Source organism: Colossoma macropomum, unplaced genomic scaffold (assembly GCF_904425465.1).
Source record: "Colossoma macropomum unplaced genomic scaffold, Colossoma_macropomum, whole genome shotgun sequence".
NCBI lineage: Eukaryota > Metazoa > Chordata > Actinopteri > Characiformes > Serrasalmidae > Colossoma > Colossoma macropomum.
In genome coordinates, this window is record NW_023494801.1 from 23624430 (window position 1) to 23651255 (window position 26826).

Below are 26826 nucleotides of genomic sequence, written 5' to 3' on the forward strand. Positions count from 1 at the left end.
CCTGTCCATTGTTCATTACGCCTTTTGTAGTCGAGTGTTTTTTTTTTCTCTCTTTTGAGTCCAATGTTCTAGTCAATCCAAGAGACACCTAAAACATACCTCATACAGTCCAGTGAATTACCTTTACCAGAGAAACAGGCAACTACAGCTTCCCTCGGTGAACGAACTGATGTCGATTTGTTTTTCTCCTGAAGAGGTCACGGCACCATTGTAACTGGCGTTCGCGGTGGCTTGTGTGTTTTTGTAGCAGTCCCACCGAACGACCATTAACCCCTTATTCTGCGTTGTGTTCAAGGAGTACTGCGACGACTGAATGAAGGACTCGGACCACAGTTGCTGCTGGTTGCTGGTTCTTTTTATAGTTGCTGTATGAACATAAAAATATAACAGTGAAAGCTCTGCAGACAATGTTTAGCTTAGGAGTGAACATTCACGCTGCTCTCGCTCTCTCTCTCTCTCCCCAGTACAGGCCCCCTTCTCTCAGTTCGCATTTCGCAGACTGAAGGCGCTGCAGCTGAGGCACAGCAATACCGTGACTCTTAAAGTGACGGTACATAATTAACAAAAACTTCAAAATAAATGATTCCCCAGTACAGATACGTAAAATATGTAACATGAAAACAAATAATTCAGAAAAATAGGATTTTGGTGGAATTTTAACAAAAAAAACAAAGATATATTTTAACCTCGTTACAACAGCATAAACATCAAAACAGAATATTTGAACATGAAATATTAAGTAAAATTACTGACTAATAGATCAGCAGCCATAGAATAAGCTTTGGCATATACTACATATGGAACAATAGCATCAGTTTATCCACATCTTCACTCTGTTAACTTGTTGTCACCCCATTTTTGTTTGAAATGGCATACTGTAAAAGGAGCATTGTTTCCACATACTTTGGGTTATAGTCATGATCTTGGTCTCATTTGAAAGGTAACACTCAAGTATTTTTCCAACCATCAGAATAATTGTATGAATTACTGACAATAGTAACAGAGGCTAGAGGCTAGGGATTTATTTCTGCCTGATCCATAGATCTCTTAACTGATCTCTACCACTTACTGTATTACCAAGACCACATGTTTTGGATTATGATGTCTTTGTGGATAGTGACAGGGATTTGAAGGTAAGGGGCCACAGATGTGCTATGATTTGCTCATTTGGTGTTAATGTTGGAAATGAGACGATTGTAACTGCTGTGAAAAATGCATCATAAAACAGTATGTGGGAATCTTGAGATTTCAAGCTTTCCAACTGTATATTGCATCACCACAATTCTAGACAATTATAAAAAAGGAAATGACGCTTTGACAGAAGTGTGCCAGTACTGAAGAGGCTAAGCACTGCGGCTAATTGCACAGAGTTTGTGGGGGGAGGGTCTCAGTGTGAAGCCCACAGCTGGAGTGAGGTCCAGCTGATCCTCAGACACGCCTGGTGGAGCAGTGAAGCGAAAATGTTGCAGGAGGGAGGTGAAGAAGAGGAAGAGCTCCATCCTGGCCAGACTCTCTCCCACACAGACTCTGCGTCCTGAAAGCAGAGATGTAGAATAGAGTTACAATTACAGTATAATTTATTTAAACATTACATACATTGAAGTAAAGCACTTCAAAATACCTGCAGAAAATGGCATGAAGGAATCTCTCTTCACAAATCGTCCCTGCTTGTCAAGGAAATGTGCTGGGTTGAAGGTGTAGGGGGTCTCCCACTCATTCTCATCCCTCAATGCAGATGTCAAAAGAGGAAGCACAGATGTTCCCTGCAGGAATGATGAACTTCTATAGTGACAGATTTCTATGACAGTAATTTTTAAGTTGTCTTCTACAGATATTTAATTGAAAATATCAAAAGGAAACAATATTTAATATTTTACCTTATCAAATGTATTGTTTTTTTGTAAATATATGCTAACTCCAAATTTGATACCTACAACACATTCCGAAAAAGGTTGAGACAGTGGCAGTGTAAAGCTCTATTTGAGTGGGATAAGTATTACCTGAGGACATGCTGTAATTTGAGTGATTGGGTAAATTGTCCCCTATAATTTGCCAAACTCAAAGCTCCCAATAGTAGTAATAGTAGTCCTGGTTGAATTAACATCTCCAGAATGTAACAACAAAAAAAGGTAAGAGAAAATGGATGAGGCTGAAGTTTGCTTCCTATTCACCAGCTTGTTGTTCACATTTTCCCATGCACCATTTAAGGTGGAAGGAGAAAATGTGTAAAAGAAGACTACTGAAAGAACTTTCTGGGTGATGGCTGAATTACAAGAAGGAAAATTAAATAGCTCAAAAGCACCTCTTGCAACGCAGTGCATTTTCTGTCTTATTGGGCAACATTTGCTAAGTTAAATGAACCCCCTTTTTCCATGCTAATCCTACTCTATATGCCAGCTAGCTGCATATCGTGTTGGTATTGTTTGAAATTGTGGTGCCTGTTGCATACTGCTGAGGTATACATCTGTATAATGATGTTTTAATCAGGGCTATTTGGGATAATTTGGGGAGATCCTTTATCCCGTATAAATCAGCCATTCAAATCACACACTTTTAACATTACCAGCCTTCCTCTGGTATTTCACCATCTACAGCCCATCATATTATTAAAAGATTCAGAAAATCCTGAGAAATCTCTGTGCATAAAGGGCGAGGCCAAAAACCAATACAGGATGCCTTCAATCCCTTATACGGCACTGCATAAAAAAACATGCTTCTGTAATGAAGGCAACCACATAGGCTTCACATACTTAAGAACCCCCTGCCAGTAAACAGAGTTTGTTGCGGCATCTGTAAATGTGAGTTACGATTACTTAAAACAGAAGCCAAATCAACAACATCCAAAATATGAGCTGTTTTTTAAACTGCTTTTGGAAATAAAAACAAACAGGACCTTCTTGATTGCTACCAAGGCAAGGTTTTAAAGCTAGCATTTGTTATAGTATGGAAGTGTGGTAATACTGAGGGGTACATACGCATTGTGAGGCTACATATGCTGCCATCTAGGCAATGTCTTTTTCAGGGATGTCCCTGCTTCAGCAAGACAATGCCAAGCCACATACTGAAAGTAAGAGAATACAGGTGCTAGACTGGCCTGCCTACAGTCCAGACTTGTCTCACCACTGAAAACATGTGGCACATTACTAAGCATAGTGTATAATGGAGACCATGGAACTTCCGATGAACTCAGACATGAACTTAACAGTGAACTTTTGTTTGAACAAACTGTCTAACACCTCAGAAAGGTCAACTCAGCCAAAAATTTGCTGATACCAGTATCATGGTTCAGTTACAACGGATGTGCAGATGCTTCCTCTTTTCTGTATTTCTGTAGAAGAGCCCTGAAAAGCTCAGTTTCTTTGTTCTCGATTCTGCAGACTGCTTTTTACACTCTGTCGAATCATAAACCTTTTCTTCTGCAGAGAAAATAAAAAAACGCAAAAACATTCTGAGTGTTGAAGTTTTTGTCTCAGACTTATACCTAAGTAAAATAATTATTTTTACACATGTTGCAAGCTTTATATTTAGAATAATGAATTGAGTATATTAAAGTGAATAAGAATGTATTCAAGTGAAAACAGGTCAAATCATTGCTGTCTGTTTTCATTTATATTTTTCATACTGCCTCAGCTGTTTTGGTATTGGGTTTGCAGATTTTTTCTCATTAACCTCATTGACTGACCTTCTTGATAAAGAAGCCCTGAAAGTGAACATCACAAGTGGTGGTGTGAGGGAGACTCATGGGTGATATGTTGGCCAGTCTCTGGATTTCATGTATTACTGCGTCAGTGTAAGGCAAGTTCTTCCTGTCCTCCATCACTGGCTGACGATCTCCAACCACCCTGTCAATCTCCTCCTGAACTCGATCTGCAAAAAATGAAAAAATTATAAGCAATTCGTCATTGTAACAATGAACATTGAACATTTGCATGTTTGTTTCAGTATTTTTCATTCATACCCTGTACATGAGGATACTTGGCCATTAGCAGAAGGCTCCAGTGCAGAGTTGCAGCAGTTGTGTCAGTACCAGCACCAAAGAGGTTGGCTACCGTGTAAAGTAGGTTCTGTTTATGGAACAAAGTGTTCTTCTCTCCGGATTCCTGACCAGATATACACAGCAAAAAATTCTGTCTAATTAAATGATTAATATGTTAAAAAAAAGTAATTCAGAGTGGTTTGATGTGGAATGCTCCGTTCTTCCTACAGAGTCAAAAATGTTCACAGTGGAGGTGATAGGAACCAGACATCTGAAGAGCTCAATGCTTCTTAAAGCTCCCTCGCAGAAAGTGGTTAAACATATGCTGCCTAATGTCTGATTCATTGTTTTATGATAGTTTCGTAAAATAAGTTGTGGCTTAAAATGTATTTAATCCCTTAATTTTAATCCATTCATGGTAGAGAGTTACATGTACGCCATTGTAGAGCAAAACTGTCCAAAAAGAGATCTTATTTTTCAGATTCATGATGATTTTACTATTATCAACATCTATTATCATCACTGTTGGTTTTGGATAGTAAATAAAATTTACTTTGTGTATTTGTGTTGTGGACATGCAGCCCCCTGGTTCCCATCGCCACCGCTGTAAAGAAATCAGAGTCTGTAAGTTTCTCTTTAATAAACCACTTCACAACAAACCACAATGAATAACTGTTTACACCTTAAAGACTGACTTATTCAGAACTTTTGAAAACAATAGTTTACCCTTTAAGGAGTAATTTTCAAATAAGTTGGGATGCTGTGCAAAATGTAAATAAAAACAAAATGCAATGATGCACAGATCATTTAAACCCTATATTTAATTGACAATAGTACAAAGACAACATATCAAATGTTGAAGCTGAGACATTTTATTGTTTTTTGAAAAATATATGCCAATTTTGAATTTGATAGCAACAACACTGTCCAAAAAGGTCGAAACAGGAGCAATAAAAGACTGATAAAGTTGTGTAATGCTAAAAAAACACCTAGTGGTTGATTGGCAACAGGTCAGTAACATGATTGGGTATAAAAAAGCATTCCAGAGGGGCTGAGTCTTTCAGAAGTAAAGATGATGAGGGGTTCACCACCATGTGAAAGACTGCATGTGTAATGTATTTTCTTTCATTACGTTTCCCTCAAAATGTTCATGCCTTCTCCATTTGCATTTATTTAAATAATAGATTAAATTGGAATATATAATTTTTTTTATTTTATATATTTTTGTGGGCGTTGCTGTGATGTCATCTGGTGCATCACATACACTCTCTTCAGTCTAGTTAGAGCACTGAGAGGTTGGTGTAGCTTCAGCTCTGAGCTATAAAATGGTCATCAAATATTTAATATAGTGTAAAAAGTTATAATACTGGTTTAATATGAAGCAAAATAGCATTAGGGATCTTTATCTGGATGTTTTATAGATAGATTTTGAGTATTTCAAATGTATTACCGAGTAAAAGAGTGAGGAGTATTAGCATGCTATAGCTGCCTGTAATATGAGAAGCTAACCCCTCTCTCACCTTTTCTGTGATTTTCTGAGAGGCTAATGCAAGCAGACTTGAGGCTGGGAGCGATTTCTCACTATTTTTCTGTCTTATACATCCAGGAATGATCTTAGTCGCTTCTTTTGTAGAAAAGCTTTCATTTTATTCATTTGTTCTTATGTTTGGAGGTGGTTTGTATGAAAAATATACATAAAATGCTGGAAACAACAGGTACCTCAGAAAGGTATCTTTGGATAAGTTATATGGCTAGTGAGTAATATTATATAAGTTCATGTGTCCTTCTATTGTATTCCGAGTATGCTTACTATTTTCATATATAAAAACGTATGATTGTAGCAACATTCATACATGTTAATTTTTTTTTGTATAATATGGTAAATACCATACCTATTGTGAGAGTGATTATTGGTCTGGTATTTTTCTGTTTCTTTGTCTTTTATTTTAATTCTGTCTTCCTTCTTCATGTGTTTGCTGTCCAGTATTTGCTGGCCATGATCTTTGGGCCCTCAGACGGTGCTGCATTAAAAACAGATATGATTCTGTAGTAGAAATGACTCCATGTGCTAAGGAACACTTCTGAAAAACACTGTCTGTGAAAACAGTGCGTCACCACATGTATAAATGCAAGTTAAAACTCTACCATGCAAAAAAGAAACCATACATAAACAGGATTCAGGAATGCTGCCACCTTCTCTGGAACCAAGCTCATTTGAAATGGACTGAGGGGAAGTGGAAAAGTGGTCTGACAAATCAACATTTGAATTTTTTTTGGAAATCACGAAAACTGTGTTCTCCGGACTAAAGACCACTTAGCTTGTTATCAGCACACAGTTCAAAAGCCAGTATTCATCATGGTATAGGGGTGCATTAGTGCACATGGCATGGGTGGCATGCACATCTGTGAAGCCACCATTAATGCTGAACAATATATACATGTTTTGGCAACATATGCTACCATCCAGACGACGTCTTTTTCAGGGAAGGCCTTGCTTATTTCAGCAAGACAATGACAAACCACATTCTGCATGTTTTACAACAGCATTGATACATATTAAAAGAGTCCAGGTGCTAAACTGGCCTGCCTGCAGTCAAGACCTGTCACCCACCGATAACATTTGGTGCATTATGAAATGAAAAATAGAACAAAGGAGACCTCGAACTGTTGAACAGCTGAAATCCTGTACCATACAAGAATTGGAAAACATATCACTTTCAAAACTACAGCAATTGGTCTCCTCGATTAACAAACACTTACAGAGTGTTGTTAAAAGAAGAGGTGATGAAACACAGTGGTAAACATGCCCCTGTCCCAACTTTTTTGGAATGTGTTGTTGGCATCAAATTCAAAATGGGCAAAAAAAAATAATAATAATAATACATTTTCTCACTTTCAACATTTGATATGTTGTCTTTGTAGTATTTTCCTTTAAAATATGCTTAACATGATTTGCATATCATTGCGTTCTATTTTTATTTACATTCTGCACAGCATCCCAACTTTTTTGGAAATGGAGTTGTAAAAGTCTGGTCCGTTCTTCAAAGAAGTTAGTAAAGTTTGTGTCCTTAGAATTATGTGTGCTTTGTGTGCTCTGAGCTATATTAGGGACCTTAAAGCAGGAGTAATTATGAGCAACTTTCTCCAATACTTTGGAGGTTTTAAAAAACTTATTATTAATTTAATTTTCAACAATATGATACAATAAAATGTTATAACAATGCATCACAGATCGTACATATTTACATTTGGTCACATCATATATATATATATATATATATAAAATTTTTTCATGTTAGTAAAGGCATGTTAGTAAAGGCAAAACCAAAGGCTTATTCTGGTCTAAGGCTACTGTAAATACTATACTATATAAACCTTTTAATCAAAATAACCTCTCTGATAGCACAAAGATTATCCCTCATATTCCTCCCTTTAACTTAATATGTCTGTTCCTTCTCTATTATCTTCTCGAAAATATCCCAAAACCTGTTCTTTGATATTTTTTTAAAATTGTATATCCCATGTTCATTAAGGTTATCTGCCTCAAGTTATTTATATTATGCATTTCGCCTTTTTCTAAATTACTATAATCAATCCTTATACACATTTGTAATCAATCCCTTTATACATTTCATTATCCACAGTTCAAATTTCTTTAATATGTTTTGTTTCCTGCCAAGTTTTAAATGTCCTGAGAAGTTTAACAATATTTGTATTATTTTCTTCATCATTGTAAACACACATTGCTTTTACACTCTTTTGAAACTCAAGCATGATGTTTATCTTTAAACTCTTTCATTTCTTCCAGCTTTAAATCTTCTACTGTGTTCTATCAACTTTCCCTTTAAAATGAAATCGTCATACTTTTTATTTTGCTCTTTATTTTTTTACATTCTTCCTGGATCGGGGCCTTGTCGTGGCGGAAGGGCTTGTGTGGTCTAGGGATCTTCAGAGCTAAGTCGTCGGGAGCAACATGCTCCTGGTAGGGTCTCCCAGGGGGAACAGGTCTGGAGTGAAGACCCAGACTAACTCGATCCAAAAACCCTCCATGAAAAACGGACAAAGAAGATCGTGTACCCTGCCCGGGAGAGGGTCACCGGGACCTACCCCTGGAGCCAGGCCTGGGGGTAGCATCCCTCGGCGAGCGCCTGGTGGCTGGGCAGCCCAAGTAACCCGGCCGGGCTCAGCCTGGAGAGGCAACGTGGGGGGACCATGTGGGCCCACCACCCGCAAGGTCCAGCATGGGGGAGTGGTGCAGTGGCGTATAGGCAGTGGGTCGCCTCAATGCGTATTAAAATCGCAGAGAGGAAAACTCTGACTGTTGTGTGTGCTTATGCACCAAACAACAGGTCGGAGTATTCGGCCTTCTTGGAGCAAGTGGGCAGGGTTCTGGAAAGGGCCCCGCCTACAGACTCCATAGTCTTACTGGGAGACTTCAAAGCTCATGTTGGCAATGACTGGGAGACCTGGAGAGGCATGTTTGGGAAGAACGGCCTGCCCGATCTAAACCCGAATGGTGAATTGTTATTGGACTTCTGTGCCAGGCATGGATTGTCCATAACGAACACCAAGTTTGAACACAAGGATGTTCATAAGTGTACATGGTACCAGAGCTCCTTGGGTCAAAGGTCAATGATTGACTTTGTTGTCGTTTCATCTGACTTGGGACCATATGTTCTGGACACTCGGATGAAGAGAGGTGCTGAGCTGTCAACTGATCACCATCTGGTGGTGAGTTGGATCAGATGGCAGGGAAGACTGAGGGTTAGACCCGGTAGGCCCAAGCGGATAGTGAGGGTGTGCTGGGAACGACTGTCGGAGGCCCCTGTTCGAAATGATTTTAACTCCCACCTCTGGGAGAGCTTTTCTCATGTCCTGGAGGAGGTAGGGGACATAGAGTCTGAATGGACCCTGTTCAAAACCTCCATTGTGGAAGCTGCCAGGCGTAGCTGTGGCCAAAAGTTTGTTGGTGCCTGTCATGGCGGTAACCCAAGAACCCCCTGGTGGACACCGGTGGTGAGGGAGGCCGTCAAGCTGAAGAAAGAGGCCTTTAGGGACTGGATGGCCCGAAGGACTCCCGATTCAGCAGATAGGTACCGACAGGCAAAAAAGGTGGCAGCTGCAACGGTGGCAGAAGCAAAATCCAGGGCGTGGGAGGAGTTTGGTGAAGCCATGGAAAAAGACTTTCGGTCGGCCTCGAGGAGGTTCTGGACAACTGTCCGGTGACTCAGGAGCGGTCAGGGTGGCTGCGCCCAAGCTGTATTCGGCAGGGGTGGAGAAACTCTGACTTCAAATGAGGATATTGTTGGTCGGTGGAAAGAGCACTTGAGGAACTCCTTAATCCGGCAGACATGCCTCCCTCACAGGAGTCAGGGCCAGAGGCCTCTGGCGTGACAAGCTCCATTTCCCTGGTGGAGGTCACTGAGGTAGTTGGCAAGCTCTTCAGTGGCAAGGCAGCGGGGGTGGATGAGATTCGTCCGGAGATGCTTAAGGCTCTGGATATTGTGGGGCTGTCGTGGCTGACACGCCTCTGCAATAGTGCAGGGACCTCAGGAACAGTACCCTTGGACTGGCAGACCGGGGTGGTGGTCCCTATTTTCAAGAAAGGGGACCGGAGGGTGTGTGCCAACTATCAGGGTATCACACTGCTCAGCCTCCCTGGGAAAGTCTATGCCAAGGTGCTGGAAAGGAGACTTCGACTGATAGTTGAACCCCAGATTGAGGAGGAACAATGCGGATTCTGTCCTGGCCGTGGAACAATGGACCAGCTTTTCACCCTCTCACGGATTGTTGAGGGGGCATGGGAGTTTGCCAACCCAGTCTACATGTGTTTTGTGGATTTGGAGAAGGCTTACGACCGTGTTCCCCGAGATATCTTGTGGGAGGTCCTCCGGGAGTATGGGGTGCCGGGGTTACTACTCCGGGCCATTCAATCTCTGTACGCCCGGAGTGAGAGCTGTGTTCGTATACTCGGCATTAAGTCGGACTCTTTCAGTGTTAGCATTGGACTCCGCCAGGGTTGTGCCCTGTCTCCACTCCTGTTTGTGATATTCATGGACAGGGTGTCAAGGCGTAGCCGGGGTCAGGAGGGCATTATGTGTGGAGGCCGGAGGGTGGCGTCTCTGCTATTTGCAGATGATGTTGTTCTTTTGGCTGGATCACATGGATGCCTCCAGCGCGCACTGGAGCGGTTTGCAGCTGAGTGTGAAGCGGTTGGTATGCAGATCAGCACCTCCAAGTCTGAGTCCATGGTCTTAGCCCGGAAAAGGATGGCATGCCCATCCAGGTAAGAGGAAAGGACTTGCCCCAGGTGGAGGAGTTTAAGTATCTCGGGGTCTTGTTCACGAGTGATGGGAAGACGGATCGTGAGATCGACCGCAGGCTGGGACAGGCGGCAGCAGTAATGCGGTCGCTGTACCGGACTGTAGTGGTGAAGAGGGAGCTCTCTGTTTACCGATCGGTCTACATCCTGACCCTCACCTATGGTCACGAGATGTGGAATGACCGAAAGAATGAGATCGCGAATACAAGCGGCGGAAATGAGCTTTCTTCGCAGGGTGGCGGGCCACACTCTATTTGACAGGGTGAGGAGCTCGGCCATCCGGGAAGAGCTCGGAGTAGAGCCGCTACTCCTCCGCATTGAGAGGAGCCAGCTGAGGTGGTTCGGGTATCTGATCCGGATGCCCCCTGGACGCCTCCCGGTGGGGGTGTACCAGGCACGGCCTACCGGAATAAGACCCCGGGGTCGTCCTAGGACCCGCTGAAGGGATTACATCTCCAAGTTGGCCTGGGAGCGGCTTGGGGTCCCCGGGAATGAGCTGGAGGAAGTTGCGGGGGACAGGGTCATCTGGGATTCTCTGCTCTCCCAACTGCTACCGCGACCCTATCTGGACTAAGCGGTTAACGATGATGATGATGATGATGATGACATTCTTCCATCAATAACCATTTAAAAGGATTCTTTGAGATTTCTCATAATTCACAATGTGAATTAGTTAAAACATCTAAGCCTTTGACTCTTTCTATTTCCTCTCTAATTGTATTTACAAAGGACTCATTCTTCAACCAAGTTACATTCATCTTCCAGCATTTTCTTTTTATATCTTTGCTTATAAAAATACTGACAGTCACTACCAAGTGATCTAAATTGATTAAAGGTTCAGCTTCGTAGTTTTTGGCTCCCATTTGCTTAGAGATATAAATGCAATCTAATCTTGTTTTTGTTTTATGATCAAATCGAGTAAATCAAAAAGGTGAGTGAAAGTCTTAGGTGCATAGCCCCCTTGTAGTACTTAAATATACAAATAAAAAATGGTATATACATACGCATCAGACTCTCAATCGTGTGAATTTACAAAGCTTCTGGGCCCATACTGTGTTAAAAGACATTTTTTAGTCCTTTTCAGAAAAGCTGAAAACGGAGTTCTGACTCAATTCAACAGGTTTAGATGTCTATTCACTATGTTTAGTCTGAATTCAACTATGTTGAATTACAAAACTTCATTTGAGAAGACCTTTGAGCAAACAGCACAGAGCTGTAGTTACTCATTTTCAGTTCTCACACACATGAAAACCAGCACCACATATTCACATATTTCCCTTTGGTTATGCTTGCACTAAAATATAAACTTAACTAGCTAATATTTTGCCAGAACAATCAATGAGTTTGATATAAATATGTTTTATTTTAACAAATAATTAAATGGTTAAATGTTTGCAACAAATTTTTGCATTAAAAAAAAACCAAACTGCAGTACCACCACAGCCCACCGGGGGGCTGCAGCCCACAGGTTGAAAAACACTGTTGTACATGTTTAAATAAAATTTGTTGGTTAAGGATCTAATTGTTCCTTTTCAAGATTACTTATTTGTTTGTTGATGTTCACTGATAAATTCAAGCATCTCCTGAGAGCAGATTGGAATGATAATATAACTGTATTTCATATTAATAGCAAAAGTGGATGTAGTTTAGATTATGCATTTGACTTAGGCAGTGATTCTAAACGAGTTTTAGAGAAGAAAAAACAGAGAATAACCATTCCACTTCTTCCAGTTACAATGCATGTTGCCCTAAGACTATAATACAATAATAACTGCTGATGTTTTAGGATTTATTTTTAGCAGTCTTTACTACGACACTACTGAGCAGTGTATGCATCTCACGTTAAGCAAAATGGCCACTAAGCAAAATTCATGTAAATAGAGCTATATACAAAAAGAAATCACACAAACATTGGTACAATGTAAGTTATCATTCTGTAGTTGTGTTAAATCACATATGTAAAAAAGACAACCAAAAAAAAAAAAACACTTTTTATGCTATAAAGTTAAACCAAACCTTACACAACCAAAGGCGTGATATCCAACAAACATTTAGACTAAATAAAAGCAAAGTCGATCATTCCAAAATAAAAATAACATAGCACTGCTTCAGTTTTTCAAGTCAAAAGCACTGGACACACCAGAATATATGAGTGGTTGCACAATGATAAAGCCCTCGTTCTTCACTTCACAGACTTATCATTTCTGTATACAAGTACAAGAAAAACATACCTCTGCTTTCTGTTTGCATACAAGAAAGCAATCAATCAAGCCTCTGCAGTCCTGAGGGTTCAGTGTCTCCTGCAGACGGTCCACTAGTCTGTTTATTCCTTTGATAGAGTTCTCACGGTTTATCATGATGAGTTTCCTGTTTTTTACCCAAGAATGAAGCCAGGGAAACATGTTGTACACCTAGAGGTACACACAGGTACATACGTTAGCAATCATGTGTTAAGTGATTTATACATTCATACAATTCATAACACAAGAGCTCCATTTGTAGATGCAGAAGGGTACCTGTATAGATGCTGAGCCAATTAGCCTGATATTCTCATTACTCCAGGCAACCATGTCTTTGAACAGAGGATCACTGTATTCAAACCTGCTTCCATACACAATGGCTGAGATGATATTAGAAATGGCATAATTCACTGGCTGTGTGGTATCAAATGGTTTCCCTGTAAGACAGTGAGATGGTACAATATCAGAGACCAAAAAAAATAATGTATATCTAACAAAACTAACTAGAAATGGCACAGAATTGCTTGCAGAACCAAATGCAGCCTAGAAATTTCTGTCATTTGATCATCGAGCTTCTTTCATGTTTTTAAAATACATGTGTTTAAGGACAGTACAAAAATTATGCATTTAAAAATTATTGAAAGACTGATCTGTAATGTTTGGAGAAGAAGTCTTAACTTTTCTGAGTGCTGTCAGAGCTGACTGACAGTGAGCTTGCTGTCACCTTTGAGGCTGTGAGGTTTGATAATGTTGATTAGGCAAAAGCTTAATAGTGCAGCTACAGATTAAAAAAAAAGTACTCTCCTGTTCGTGCATTTCTCTAATTAGTCTTATTGCAGAGGTGTTTTTTTTCTTCACTTTTGAATTTATTACTTCTGTTTTTACATTTATGGCCTGAACTGAAGCCTAGCTCTAATAGTGACAGTTTACCACTGTACAATTTGTATACATGTCTGTCACAGGTTTGTTTGCTTCATGCAAACGAAGACAAAGTCTACATACATGACAAATGCTAGCAGACAACAATTATTCTACTTCTGACATCTTCACAGGACCAGGATTCCCAGCAGTGCCTTACATTGAATTCTATGTATAGAATTAAATTCCAATTACATAAGTTGAACTTTAAGTGTCTGCCTTACATTTGGTGACATGTCGTTACCTTTAAACTGCTCAAACACTTCTCTCAAATAACGTGTCTCTTTTATGATTTTCTCTTCACTCCCTCTTTTGCCCATCCCAAAGTCTCGAAGGGTGGAGAGAGCAAAGCGCCTCATCTCTTTCCAGTTCTCTCCATTGGAAAACAGAATTCCTGCAGTTGATCATGAAATACTCTTCTTTATCAACTGGAGTAAACTTTGTTAGAGCTCATTGGTTCGATAAGGCATAAATGCATTTCATTTTACATAAGCAAATGGGCATCAGTGAATGGGGTATTCCAGAAAATATCATATACCATATCCTTTGTTGAAGTCAGCGAATATAGGAGTGATGTCTCTGTTTTCAAACTCCTCTGCATGATTCACCAGAGCTTGCTTGAGAGTTTGATATCCTGCCAAAACAACCACTTTCTTTGGACCAAAGTACACAGTGAATATGGATCCATATTGTTTTGACATCTGCAAACATCAACAAAAAGAGAGACGGAAAGAAAAACATCAGTTCAGAACTAAACAAATTTTAAAAAAAAATTGTTCACAAAAATTGTTCGTAACTAATTAGAAAGACCACACAATAGCTTGGTTCTCATTCAAATTTATGCAATTTCAAAGCCAATCTAAAAGAAAAAAAAAAGCTCTCTTTGCTCTTTGTGTAGTGTATAAAATAGAGGTTTTTGAACATTTATTAGCTCTCGCTAGAGCAGTTTTGCCTGCCCTCTGTCTACTGTACATGATTTTCACATTTGTTTTTTATCCACAAACCAATTTTTTCTCATCCAAGGGTAAACATGAACATTAATGGGATAGGAGAGAATGAGCAATAGAGTAGAGACTGAATTCCATCCTGCTCAACATGGCTGCAAAAATGAACTATGAACTATTTCAACAAACTCTGTTCTCTGTCCCTTCATTTTGTAGATGTTTTGGACACACAAGTGGTCCAGTACTTTATTTGTCGGTATGCTCTCCTAAATAGGTATGTACACTATGACATTGCATTGTATTGTGTTTTCTTTTTGGTCAGCAGTGGTTTGCCCCTTGCAACTCTCTTACGCACTGTAAAAAATCCAACTCGCTAAATGTTAGGCGAATTTAAAAAATACAGTTGGCCCAACTTTCTCGTGATGATTTAACTAACTCAATAATCTATACTGCGTTCATGACTGTCTCACAGCACACACGCTGTATCAACTGACAATTTCAAGTTGATGAAACGTTTTTACATGGGTTCTAGTACCTGGACGGGTCTGCTGTTCAGCAAACTGATTTAGTAGCGTCCAACTGATTCTATAAACATGGAGCTATGTAACAGAGTATATCAAACCCAGTGTACAAAACTACAAATAGAAATATGTTTGCTGCAAAAGTTAACACTTAACAAAAACAGCCATTAGCATACTTTATTTGGTTTATATTGTACATTCTCTGTAGCTGGACTAAGTAGCTATAAAGTTATATTCCTATAGCAGGCTGGCTGTTTACTAGCTAGATGACGCCGGCTAACATGCTAACGGGCTAATAACCCAGCTAACATGAAGAGTCGGCCCAAGCTGTGCAGTCTCGGCCAAGAGTTCTGGCACACCGGAATCGGGACGAGTATGTGCGAGACTCGGCAACTGACGTTTAGGGGAAAAATTACACGGCAGATTCTACCCGTACTGAGGCAGATTCCACCTGTATTGAGGCAGACTTTACCCGTACTAAGGTCCGAGCTGTCACCAATGCTCCACCGCGGGAAGTGCGCACTTAGAGCAGCTTCTGGAAACTTCAGAAGTCTGGTAAGTAAATGCTTGGTTTATTTGACGTACCAACAGTTTTCAGTGAGACATTTACTCAAACCTAATACTATAATTTGTTAATGTTGAACTTCTCATATGTTCAAACGAACATGATTTGCTAACAGACAGTTAGCTAGCTCGCCATTATCTGCTGTGGTAGCTAACTTAGCTAGCCTAGTGAGTCATCTCTTTTAGATGAGCGCTCTCACAAAATAATACGAGAAACATTTTTTAAATGAATTTGGAACTGTGTCAAATTTATATTCCAAATCTAATAAACTGGTGTGTACACTTGTTAGAGTTGTTAGCTAGCTAGCTAACTAACGTGTTTGTGCAAGCTTAGCTAATATTAGCAGGCTAAGTCAATAGCTCTGCTGGAAGACCAGCTCAGTTCCGGCTAACTTATGCTAACCCACGACGATTAAACTCTCAAATCTGAGCAAGGGAGGTCGAGTGTCTGGCATTGGAGTGATAGAAAAGGAGAAACTAACTAGGTTCTGTTACAGAACTTGTAGAGAGGAGAATTACCACTCTGCAATGTCTTCCGGTTTTCTCAAACGCTAGAGGGCACTCCCGAGTGAGTTCAAAATGAATGGGTTGATATGGAGCATATGAGCAAAATCATAGTTTATAAATGCTTAAACATTTTTAATGTAAAAGAATGCAATCATTTCCTGAACACTAAATATCATAAAATATTTTAACACTGCTGTTATATTTTTAAGAGCTTTTAAACTCAAGTTATAGGAGGTTAAAACGGCACCTCATGTATGTCCACGACGTCAGTGAGCGCGAACAGCCAATGAGCTGCTCAGCTCGCCAATCAATCATCACGCTCTAGCGGTAATGCCTGCTTTTTGCTGCCCAAAACCCGTTTGCTGTAGAAAAGGGGAAATATATAGGTGAGTTTTCTTTGCTTTTTTAGTGAAATACATCCTTCTACTTTCTAAAATTAAAGAAACGTTCTGAGTGATTAGAAACTATTTTAACTTTTCGTTTTTAGCTGTTCACTCCCGTTAATTAAGGACTCACTCGCGGGCGCCCTCTGTTGATTAGCAGTCCTGTTTTTGATTTAACAGGGGAATAGGAAGTGGCCAGGCTCCGCATAAACCGGCTCTGGTTCTGTTACGTGTGAGGTTGTTAACTTGCTGGCTAGCAGGCTAATGGCTTCACACACCACAGACCAGCTTCACTCATATTAGTTTAGAAGATAAAAACAGAAATCTGAGGGAGTAACTGGTGCTGCAATTAAAACAGTAACTTAAGTTATTACTTGTACTGATTTGGTAACTAAATGCTAAGTGACTAAACCTTGTATCAGACTAATGTTTGTGAAATCTTTTGTTTTCTATTTATATCATTGCTTTAAGGCTTAACCAAATTGGTACTGTTCTTGCAATGACCTCCACATCTCCTACATCTAACTCACCACCAGCATTTCTCATGTATGGAAGCAGCTTTATTTACATTTCTTTCTCTAGCATGTTGCTGGTTTGGTTTTCTTAGTTTTTTTTTTTTTACCAGTGTGATCATAATTGCCCAAAATAAATATTGTTGCTGTTGGGACAAAACCTAGTTTTTCATTTCTTTACATAATTTGAAAAAGCTAAATATCATAAAGCGTAAAACTATTATTGGTTATTTTTTATTTTATTTTATATATGCTTTTATTTGTCATTGCAGATGGAAAATAATGGTGAAACAATAATTTAGTGTTTGATGTATAATGAATTATGTTTAATATGACACATGGACATTAAAAGTTGCAGTTATATTATTTTGATATATAATTTGATACATTTATTTACGTTAAAGAGCCTTTGTGGCTGCAGACATCAGAGTTCACTGTCCCTGTCTATAGCAAAGTTTTCTTAACAGAAAGTGTTCATCAAAATTAACATTTTCTATAATTATCTTTACTTCTGATACTTATGTAATTTAGAAGCAAGTACTCAAGCACAAATGTTGACTGAATACCTTTACACAGGTAATATTTAACCAAGAGTATTGCTGCTTTTACACAAGTTTGTATTTGTATTTTGTCCACCCTGCTCCTCACTGACCATCTAAGCTCAGAAGAGGTCAGGAACAAAAAAAGTATTTGTATTTTTCAGGTATGGAAGCAGTGTCTTTACTGGATTTGAGAGGACTGAATACTTGTACAAGTTTAGTTAGTCAAAGGAAATATGCCTGCATCTGATTCAGTTGTTGAAGTTAGCATTTTAAACCTTTACCAATGTTCTCTTTTCCTACAGCCATCCTTCTGGTTCTCCACTGATCAGGACTTAGAGCTTGTCCCAGGTGCTTTTACTTATAGTATTGTTTATAGTATTGCTCTTTGTATTATTAGTACAGATTTCATTATATGTTTTACTACATCTTTTAGCTCAAAATATTGCCAACGTTATGAATTTTAAGATGTATTTAGAACTATGGCTCACATGCTTTGCTTTTTTCTTTATTTTTAAAACTGTTGCGTGAAAGCAAGAGCTTTCAAGGTTGTATGATGTTGTAAAAAACATATTACATTGTTATTCACAATAACATGCTCCTTCTTGTATTCTATTGTACGTGTTTTCTTTTTCTTGGTGTTGATTTGTATGTTTATTTTTCATACTGTCCAGGATTTTTCTCATCCTTATGTTTTGTCTGGTGAGTGTTTATTACCAATTTTGCTTACTTTTTCTTCATTTTAGATACAGCCATGGAGAATCCACCCTCACAAGCTGCAAGTGACAAAGAAATTGACCAGAGACCTCCACATCTGTTAAAGGACGAGTATGTTTAGCACAGTAGGGTGGGCTTCAGATGTTCTTTCTCTTGCTGTCTCTCTTTCCCACACATATGTATACACTCGCTGGCCATTTTTAAGGTATTCCTCACTCCAACAGTGACACTGAGGTGTTCAAAGCATTGTTGTATCTGATACAGTAGTACCAATACCCCACATACTACTATGCCAGTGTAACTGCAGTACTGATAACGAAATGATAATAATACCTGTTCAGTGGTGGTCCAGGTGGGGGTTCTGATCATTGATAAATGAGGTGAAAAAGTTAACGAATTATGCAGAGAAACAGATCAACTGCAATCTGCATTTGCAGAACTACAAAGTGCACTTATACATTAAATGGACCTGATTAAATGGGAAATGAGCATAGTATAAATAAGTGGCCAGTGAGTGTGTACATATAATCAAGTACAACACCAACACCAATTTAGTATGTAATTTTTTGGTAAAAATTTTTTGTAACTGTTTCTCTACTTATGTAGTTGTGTCACGCTTCCTGCCACTCATCAGATGGAGCTAGTTCCCTCGCTCGCATGTTCTGACATGAACTCCATTTCCCAGACTCCTTAGCAAAGTCACATGACTCTGGAGAGATCCTCATCCTCCAATCAGTGCTCAAGTTCGCCGGAATACTAATGCTTTGCAGCTGTTTTAGATAATATTTAAGCCCAGGCTTTAGTTAGAATCTTTGTGAGGTATTGCTTTCTTTATGAAACTACTGAGCGTTTTCTTTGAGTGTTTTCATGTTTATGACTTTATTCTTCTCGTGTTCTCTGACTCTGTTTTTGGATTTGCCCTTTTGTACTTCTGCCTGGTTATTCGGATTGGTGATTTTGACCCTTTGCTTGTTTTGTGGACTTTGAACTGGTTTGCCCTTTTTTGTTATGGTAGCCATTCTCATCTTGCTGTATTTTTTGGAACTGACCCATGCTCGTTATCTGACTACGGTGTGCATCCCTGATTCCCCAAGTAAAGCTTCCTTTTTGTCTTTAAACCGCGAGCGTCTGCTTTCTGTTCCAACGTTACAAAATACCTCGTCTGCTATGCAGATGGCAGATCCGGAAGCTTTCCAAAAGGCATTGACGGAGCAAGGACAGCTACTCGGCAGGCATCAGCAGGTTCTGTCTGGGGTAACTCACTCGCTGGAGACGTTAGCTCATCAGCAAGCTGAACAACAGTCCCAGTTGGTGCAGCTCGTCGCTAGTGTCAAAGAACTGAGCACTCAACTCCAGAATCTCAGCATGACTGAACCTGAAGTAAACATCGCGACTCCGTTGGCTCCCGTGTCGACCACATTTACTACTTTCCCGGCTAGTAAACCAGATAAGTTTGAGGGTAACCCTGACAAATGTAGAGGCTTTTTGCTCCAGTGTACTGTGTTTTTTTGACAATTCCCCTTCTAGTAATGACCAGGCTAAGATATCCTTCATTGTATCAAGGTTAGCGGGTAAAGCATTAGAGTGGGCTACTGCTAGCTGGAACAGGAAGCAGCCCTTTTAGTAATGTTCAGACAAGGACTCAACCAGGAGATATTGAATGAACTCGCATGCAAAGATGATGACTTGTCTTTAGATCAACTCATTGATCTAACCATCAAACTGGATCATTGTGTAAACACAAGCCTGATAGAAACCCCAGAAGAATCCTCTCCAGAGATCAAGGATCAAGGAACAGCTGAAGATTCCTGTGGAAAGTCTTCAGAACGTGTTAAAGGTGGCAGCGCTAGATGGAGGACCTGTTGGAGTCGGGACCATCTCCAAAATCACCACTCCCATTGTAGTACGGACCAGCGCTCTGCACCAAGAGACACTGTCTTTTTTAGTTTTAGAACATTCTGAGTTCGAACTGATATTAGGACTCCCATGGCTTGAGAGACACAATCTTTCGATTTCCTGGTCAGAACACACTATCACGAAGTGGTCTGACAAATGCCTACTCACTTGCATGACCCCTCCAGTAGTCTCCATGTTATCTACATCAGTAGAAAGTCCGGATGTGGAAGCCCCAAGTCAAATCCCACCTGAGTATCTAGACCTTAGAGAAGTTTTCAATAAAACGAACACTACTAAGTTACCACCACATTGGCCATATGATTGTGCTATCGAGTTGCTAGATAATCCTACTTTCCCAAAGGCCAGAGTGTATCCATTGACCCAAGAAGAACAGAAAGCCCTAGATGCATACATTCAGGAGGCTTTAACACAAGGGTTTATTCGGCCATCCACTTCCTCAATCTCCTCTAGTTTCTTCTTTATAAAGAAAAAAGATGGAGGACTGCGCCCTTGTATAGACTATAGAGCCCTGAATCAAATCACCAAGCCCTATCCCTATCCGCTTCCCCAGTGGCTTTAGAACAATTAAAAGGGGCTAAGGTGTTCACTAAACTGGATCTTAGAAGTGCCTATAATCTGATCAGAGTCAGAGAGGGAGACGAGTGGAAGACGGCCTCCCTCTGTTTTCCAGGCTTTCATAAATGAGGTACTGCGGGATATGCTAGGGAACTTTGTCATTGCATATCTAGATGATATTCTCGTTTACTCACCAGACCAGGAGACTCATGTGCAACATGTCCGTGCAGTGTTGAAGAGGCTATTGGACAATAATCTATATGTTAAAGGAGAAAAATGCGAGTTCAACTTGGAGTCTGTCGACTTCTTAGGATATGTCGTTAGTAATCAGGGAGTGATCATGAATGATCACAAGGTTCATGCAGTGGTAAATTGGCCCGCTCCCACTTCAGTCAAGGAGTTGCAAAGATTTTTGGCATTTGCAAATTTCTATAGGAGGTTCATTAGAAATTTCACAGCTCCCCTTACTTCCCTATTAAAAGGTTCGCCACAAAAGATCCGATGGTCAGAGCAAGCAGAGGCTGCCTTTCAACGTCTCAAAGCAGCTTTTACCATGGCTCCCATTCTCAAACACCCTGATCCTTCTCAACCTTTTGTGGTAGAAGTGGACGCATCAGAGACTGGCGTAGGAGCAGTTTTATCGCAGAGAACCGAGTCCCCTCAGAAATTGCATCCGATAGCCTTTTATTCCCACAAGTTGTCGCCAGCAGAAATGAACTATGGTATTGGTGATCGAGAATTATTAGCGGTAAAACTAGCCTTAGAAGAGTGGAGACATTGGCTTGAGGGAGCAAACCATCCTTTCACTGCTCACTGATCACAAGAATTTAGAATATCTTAGGAGTGCCCAGAGATTGAATGCTTGTCAAGCTCGATGGTCACTGTTTTTTGCCCGTTTCAATTTCAGCATCACTTATCTACCAGAATCTCGTAATACCAAGGCCGACGCTCTTTCCCGCATACATCAAAGAGACAGTGTCAACACAGAGCTGGAGGACACTAAACCCATTATACCCCCAGAAGTGATCCTTTCATCGATACGCTGGGAAATCAATGATGATATAGAAGCTGCTTTAGTTAACACTTCCATTCCTAATCAGTGTCCTACAGGAAGACAGTATGTACCCCCGGAATGTCGTAATAGATTGATAACTTGGGCCCATTCATCCCTTACTTTGGGCCACCCTGGGGAGACACGAACACATCAGCTATTAGCTCACAGATATTGGTGGGAGTCTATGCTTAAAGACATCCATTCTTTTGTTCAGTCATGCTCCGCTTGCTCACAATGTAAGACCCCGAAAACCCTACCTGCAGGCAAGCTAATGCCCCTTCCGATACCTGCCAGACCTTGGTCTCATGTAGCCATTGACTTTGTGACTGACCTTCCAGATTCACAAGGTTTTAACACCATTCTTACAGTGATTGATAGATTTTCAAGGGGAGTCAGATTCATTCCATTCCAAAACATTCCAAGTGCTTTCCAGACTGCTGAAGCCTTGTTGAATCATGTATTTAGGCTGTTTGGGATCCCGGAGGACATTGTTTCTGATCGTGGGTCACAGTTCACGTCTCAGGTATGGACTGCATTTTTTGAGCACATTGGAGTATCTGTTAGTTTGACCTCCGGGTATCATTCACAAGCTAACAGACAGTGTGAACGTATTAACCAAGAGCTAGGCAAGTTTTTGAGAATTTTTTGCTATGACAACCCTTCTGATTGGTATAGGTTTTTAGCCTGGGCCGAAATAGCCCAAAATTCTCTAACCAGTTCTACCACAGGGATGACTCCTTTTCAGTGTGTTTTGGGCTATCAGCCACCCTTAGCACCATGGACGGGGTCAGTGACAGAGGTTCCGGCTGTGGATGACTGGATGAGCCGGAGTGAACAGGTCTGGGAACAGACGCACAGACGCATAGAGACTGTCCTACAAAGGAACAAACGACAGGCAGACCGGCACAGAGGTGAAACACCTGTCTACCAACCTGGTGATTGCGTCTGGCTGGCCACGAGAGACTTTCGCCAAACGGGGGGAAGTAGAAAGCTCCAACCTAAATATATTGGACCATTTAAAGTTGTTAAAAGGATTAACGAGGTGACTTATAGGTTAGAATTACCCCCAAGGTTTAGAGTTTCACGGTCTTTTCATGTGTCCCTTCTTAAACCTGTTGTTGCAGGCCCATTGGACGAGGTGTCGCTGGACGTCACACCACCCCTGCCGGAGGTGATAGATGGGGCCCCGGTCTATGCTGTTCGGAGGTTGCTGGACTCCAGGAGGCGGGGTGGACTGTTGCAATATCTGGTGGATTGGGAGGGTTACGGTCCTGAGAAGCAGAGTTAGGTGCTGGCTTAGGACGTTTTGGATCCAGGTCTCGTCGCAGACTTTCACAGCCAGCACCCAAGAAAAGACTGCTCCACGTTCCAGGGGTCGTCCACGTAAGGGGCCCCCTGCCTCCCTTCCGGCGCGTTTGCGGAGACACCGTGATCAGACCCCGTCCGTCCAGCGCCTCGATGGTTCTGGTTCCGCCCCTGTTCAGAGGTCCGGTGGGGGGCTCGGTGGTTGTCCTGGTCGCCCTCATACCAAGGCCCGCCAGGACTCTTTGGAGGGGGGTAATGTCACGCTTCCTGCCACTCATCAGACGGAGCTAGTTCCCTCGCTCGCATGTTCTGAGACGAACTCCATTTCGCAGACTCCTCAGCAAAGTCACATGACTCCGGAGAGATCCTCATCCTCCAATCAGTGCTCAAGTTCGCCGGAATACTAATGTTTTGCAGCTGTTTTAGATAATATTTAAGCCCGGGCTTTAGTTAGAATCTTTGCAAGGTATTGCTTTCTTTATGAAACTACTGAGCGTTTTCTTTGAGTGTCTTCCTGTTTATGACTTTATTCTTCTCGTGTTCTCTGACTCTGTTTTTGGATTTGCCCTTTTGTACTTCTGCCTGGTTATTCGGATTGGTGATTTTGACCCTTTGCTTGTTTTGTGGAGTTCAAACTGGTTTGCCCTTTTTTGTTATGGTAGCCATTCTCATCTTGCTGTGTTTTTTGGAACTGACCCATGCTCGTTATCTGACTACGGTGTGCATCCCTGATTCCCCAAGTAAAGCTTCCTTTTTGTCTTTAAACCGCGAGCATCTGCTTTCTGTTCCAACGTTACAAATTGTTATTTCACTCATTTCGTCTGAATTGTAAGTTCTGTATAAGTTGTATTGACAATTAAAGCAATCGCTTCAAAATGCTTTTTGGTGTAACCAGTTCATGTCCACATACTGGTGAACACAGGTGAGCTTTAAGAATTGTTAAATTTAGAGGACATGATACATGACATAATATACCTTAGTACTGATTTCCAAAGAATATTTTTAGTTAACTTCAAAAAGCTTTGTTTAGTGAGCAAGAATGTAACAGTTATATAAACTACATTTCCTTTGTTTGTTTAACAAAGACATAAAAAGTTGGTACAACTCGTTTTCCTTTGTAAAACAAAAAAATAAAAGTCAGTACAACTCAAAGAGCTTTGCTTAAGAATAGTTGTATTTCTTTGTACAACAAATATTCTCATCTTAGCTCAACTAAAAATATTCATTTTATTGTTAACAAAAAAAATGTTAGTACAACAAATAATTTGTAAAAGTTGAGTGAACAAGAAAAAATTCAGGGAAATTCTGTACAAAGTTTTTTTTGTTGTTATATAAGCTATATTTTTTTATAGTGTGGATTCTATTTTTGCATTTTGTCTTTCTTATTGTGGAATCATGTACATTGACTGTAACTGTGGTAAGTGATGCCTGCAGTTCTTTAGATATTCATCTGGGCTCTTTTGTGACCTCCTGGATGCGCTCTTGGTAAAATTTTGGTAGGCCAGCCACTGAACATTCAGCACTGTTCCAAGTTCCATTTGTGGATAATGGCTCTCATTGTGGTTCACTGGAGTGCCAGAGTTTTAGCAATGGCTTTGTAACCCTTTCCAGACTGGTAGATTTCAATGACTTTGTTTACTTGGGTTATCTTTGTCTAATATTAAAAGTAGTTTGATGATCCGAAACATTCAAGTGTAACAAATATGCAATGTCTATGCATGCTTGGACATATTTGTGAGTGCATGTTTGATCTTTAACTCAAAGCATTTAGGCAGTGGAGAGAGGTATACTGGAAGCAAGCCAATCTAGGTCCCCCTTTATTGACTTGATAGCAAACAGTAACAGTTTCTTTGCCTATTGTGAAATGTATTAATTTATATCATTGTATTTATTAAATTCATTAAAAAAACATTTATACAGTTTATATAAACTGGTAAAAAACAACAATATTTACTTTTAATTACACTATATGCCCAAACGTTTGTAGACACCTGTCAGTTCAGGGGGCCTGTAAGATTTTAGGCATGTTGGAGTCAACGCCAATTCCAATTTCAAGTGAAGGAAATGAATGGATACGATTCCATAAAACAATTTTCACGAAAAAAGTAAAACATGGAAGCAGAGCTGACAGAATAAAAAGTACAATAGCAAGTGTATGTTACATTATTATGATTGATGGTATAAATGATAAGATATATTAACTTTAGTTGTTACCACAGTTGTTCTTCAGGGATACAATGTCAGTGACTCATGGCAAGGTCGTTTTGGAGAGATAATGCTAGCCAAATTAACATAGCTGACAAACAGGGGCTAGCTAAATGGTATCTGATTTTTTTTTTTCATCAGCTTCAGGTGGATAAATGTTTCAGCACTGGCAAAGCTGATGTCAGGCCCAGTGTTGTGACAAATTGTACATTTTACTTTGTTTTTCATTTTTTCCAAAGCAAAATACAGCTAGTCTAAAGATGTATGTGTTGTGGAAGCACATGTTTTTCAAGAAGACATGCAAAGAGTAACAGAGAAGAATTTCTCACACTCTGTGTGCAGGCGGCTGCAGGCAAGCTCAAATGTGTGGAATCCATCAAATTAGTATTAGATTCCTATCTCTGTCCACCAAGGCTCTATGGTATTATAGGTCAATGGATGCAAGAATATGTTGAGAAATATTACTATTATACACTAAGTGAACACAATAATGAAGCCACTTACCGAACAGAGACTCACATAGGGTCTCTTGAGGTCAATACCTAGTAAGTTCCCCAGGATAGGCAGTGGCTTGGGTCCTGGGGGTTCCTTCCATTGTTGCTGAGAGCTAGAGCGAGAGGAGCAAAAATAAACAAGTGTCAGAAGCATCACCACAGCACCAAGCAATATGCTTCTGCTAGTAGGTTGCAGGAGAAGCTCTTCCACCAAAGCCATTCCTAAAAAGATGTCCTGTGCAAAAAAAGACAGTTTTGCACAAAATGGGTACAAAATAATGAAATTTTCAGGTAGCAAGTGGTATTTAAGGGGCCTGAAATGCCCTTAATATCAGTTGTCAGGGAGTGGTCAGGAACCAGGGGTGGAGCTACATTCAAAACTAGGGCAATAGGAGAAAGTTTGTAGTACCCACTGAAAGGATTAGTTAGCTAAAATCAGGGAATATATAGTTAGTTCACATGGAGGATTTTTTTAGTTTTAGCAAAAGGTGTCAAAAAGTGCCAAAGTGGAATTCCATGTATTTCCAGATTCCTATCTGAGAATATCTATAAGCTAAAGTGAGACACAGGTCAAAGATTAACCTAAGGTATACTCTGTGCTAAAGAACACAGAGTACTTATGGAATTGTGTCGCTTGTACAAGACACATGCACATTACAAATTGTTTAGTTCAGCATGTTTTGTATGTTCCAGTTGTATGGAATCCAGGAAGAGTCACAGCACTTATAGTGGTATACTATAAAATGTGGAACAGGGCAGAAGCTGATTCAAAGTCTTTTTAATTCATTTGAAATATGATTGAACTGATGTGAAATATTGCTTTTGCTCATTTAAACTTAAATGTTGCTTTGCATCGTTTCATTCAAGATTGTTAATTGAGTTGAATAAAACCAGTTACTGCTTGTTTCAGCATGAAGGTGCCATAGAATGGCAAACTCTATTTACATTGGCATTGTTGAATAAGGAGAGCTTAGTACATGGAATTGACACACGTGAACGTCAAACACTGCTGTTTCCTTCTTCAAATACAAATCCTGCATTTGCCAAAGGAGGGCATTAAATGAACCAATTCCAAAATCTTAAACTGTTATATAACAGTCTTGACTCATTAATATTTACACCTCAAATTTTACACACACCAGCCCACGTTCTA

The 26826-nt window shown here is 40.2% G+C and overlaps 1 protein-coding gene across 1 annotated transcript; it reads right to left on the reverse strand.

The window, feature by feature from the left end:
* Positions 1-702: 702 nt before the first annotated feature.
* On the reverse strand, positions 703-25925 carry LOC118821474 (cytochrome P450 2K1-like). The gene is made up of 9 exons (XM_036590108.1): positions 25684-25925; positions 13995-14157; positions 13701-13850; positions 12815-12975; positions 12530-12709; positions 3959-4100; positions 3683-3867; positions 1622-1763; positions 703-1534 (listed from the first exon to the last, which is right to left on the reverse strand). The coding sequence occupies exons 1-9, from the start codon at positions 25891-25893 to the stop codon at positions 1344-1346; spliced, it is 1524 nt and encodes a 507-aa protein (XP_036446001.1). The 5' UTR covers positions 25894-25925; the 3' UTR covers positions 703-1343.
* Positions 25926-26826: the final 901 nt, after the last annotated feature.

Bases quoted from the DNA above. Each gene is read 5' to 3' on its own strand.
- LOC118821474 (XM_036590108.1), bottom strand. From the start codon at position 25,893: ATGGCTTTGGTGGAAGAGCTTCTCCTGCAACCTACTAGCAGAAGCATA. The intron at 13,851-13,994 runs GTATATGATATT...GATCAACTGCAG, and splicing joins TGACTTCAACAAAGGATATG to GAATTCTGTTTTCCAATGGA. The intron at 1,535-1,621 runs GTATTTTGAAGT...CTCTGCTTTCAG, and splicing joins CTTCATGCCATTTTCTGCAG to GACGCAGAGTCTGTGTGGGA.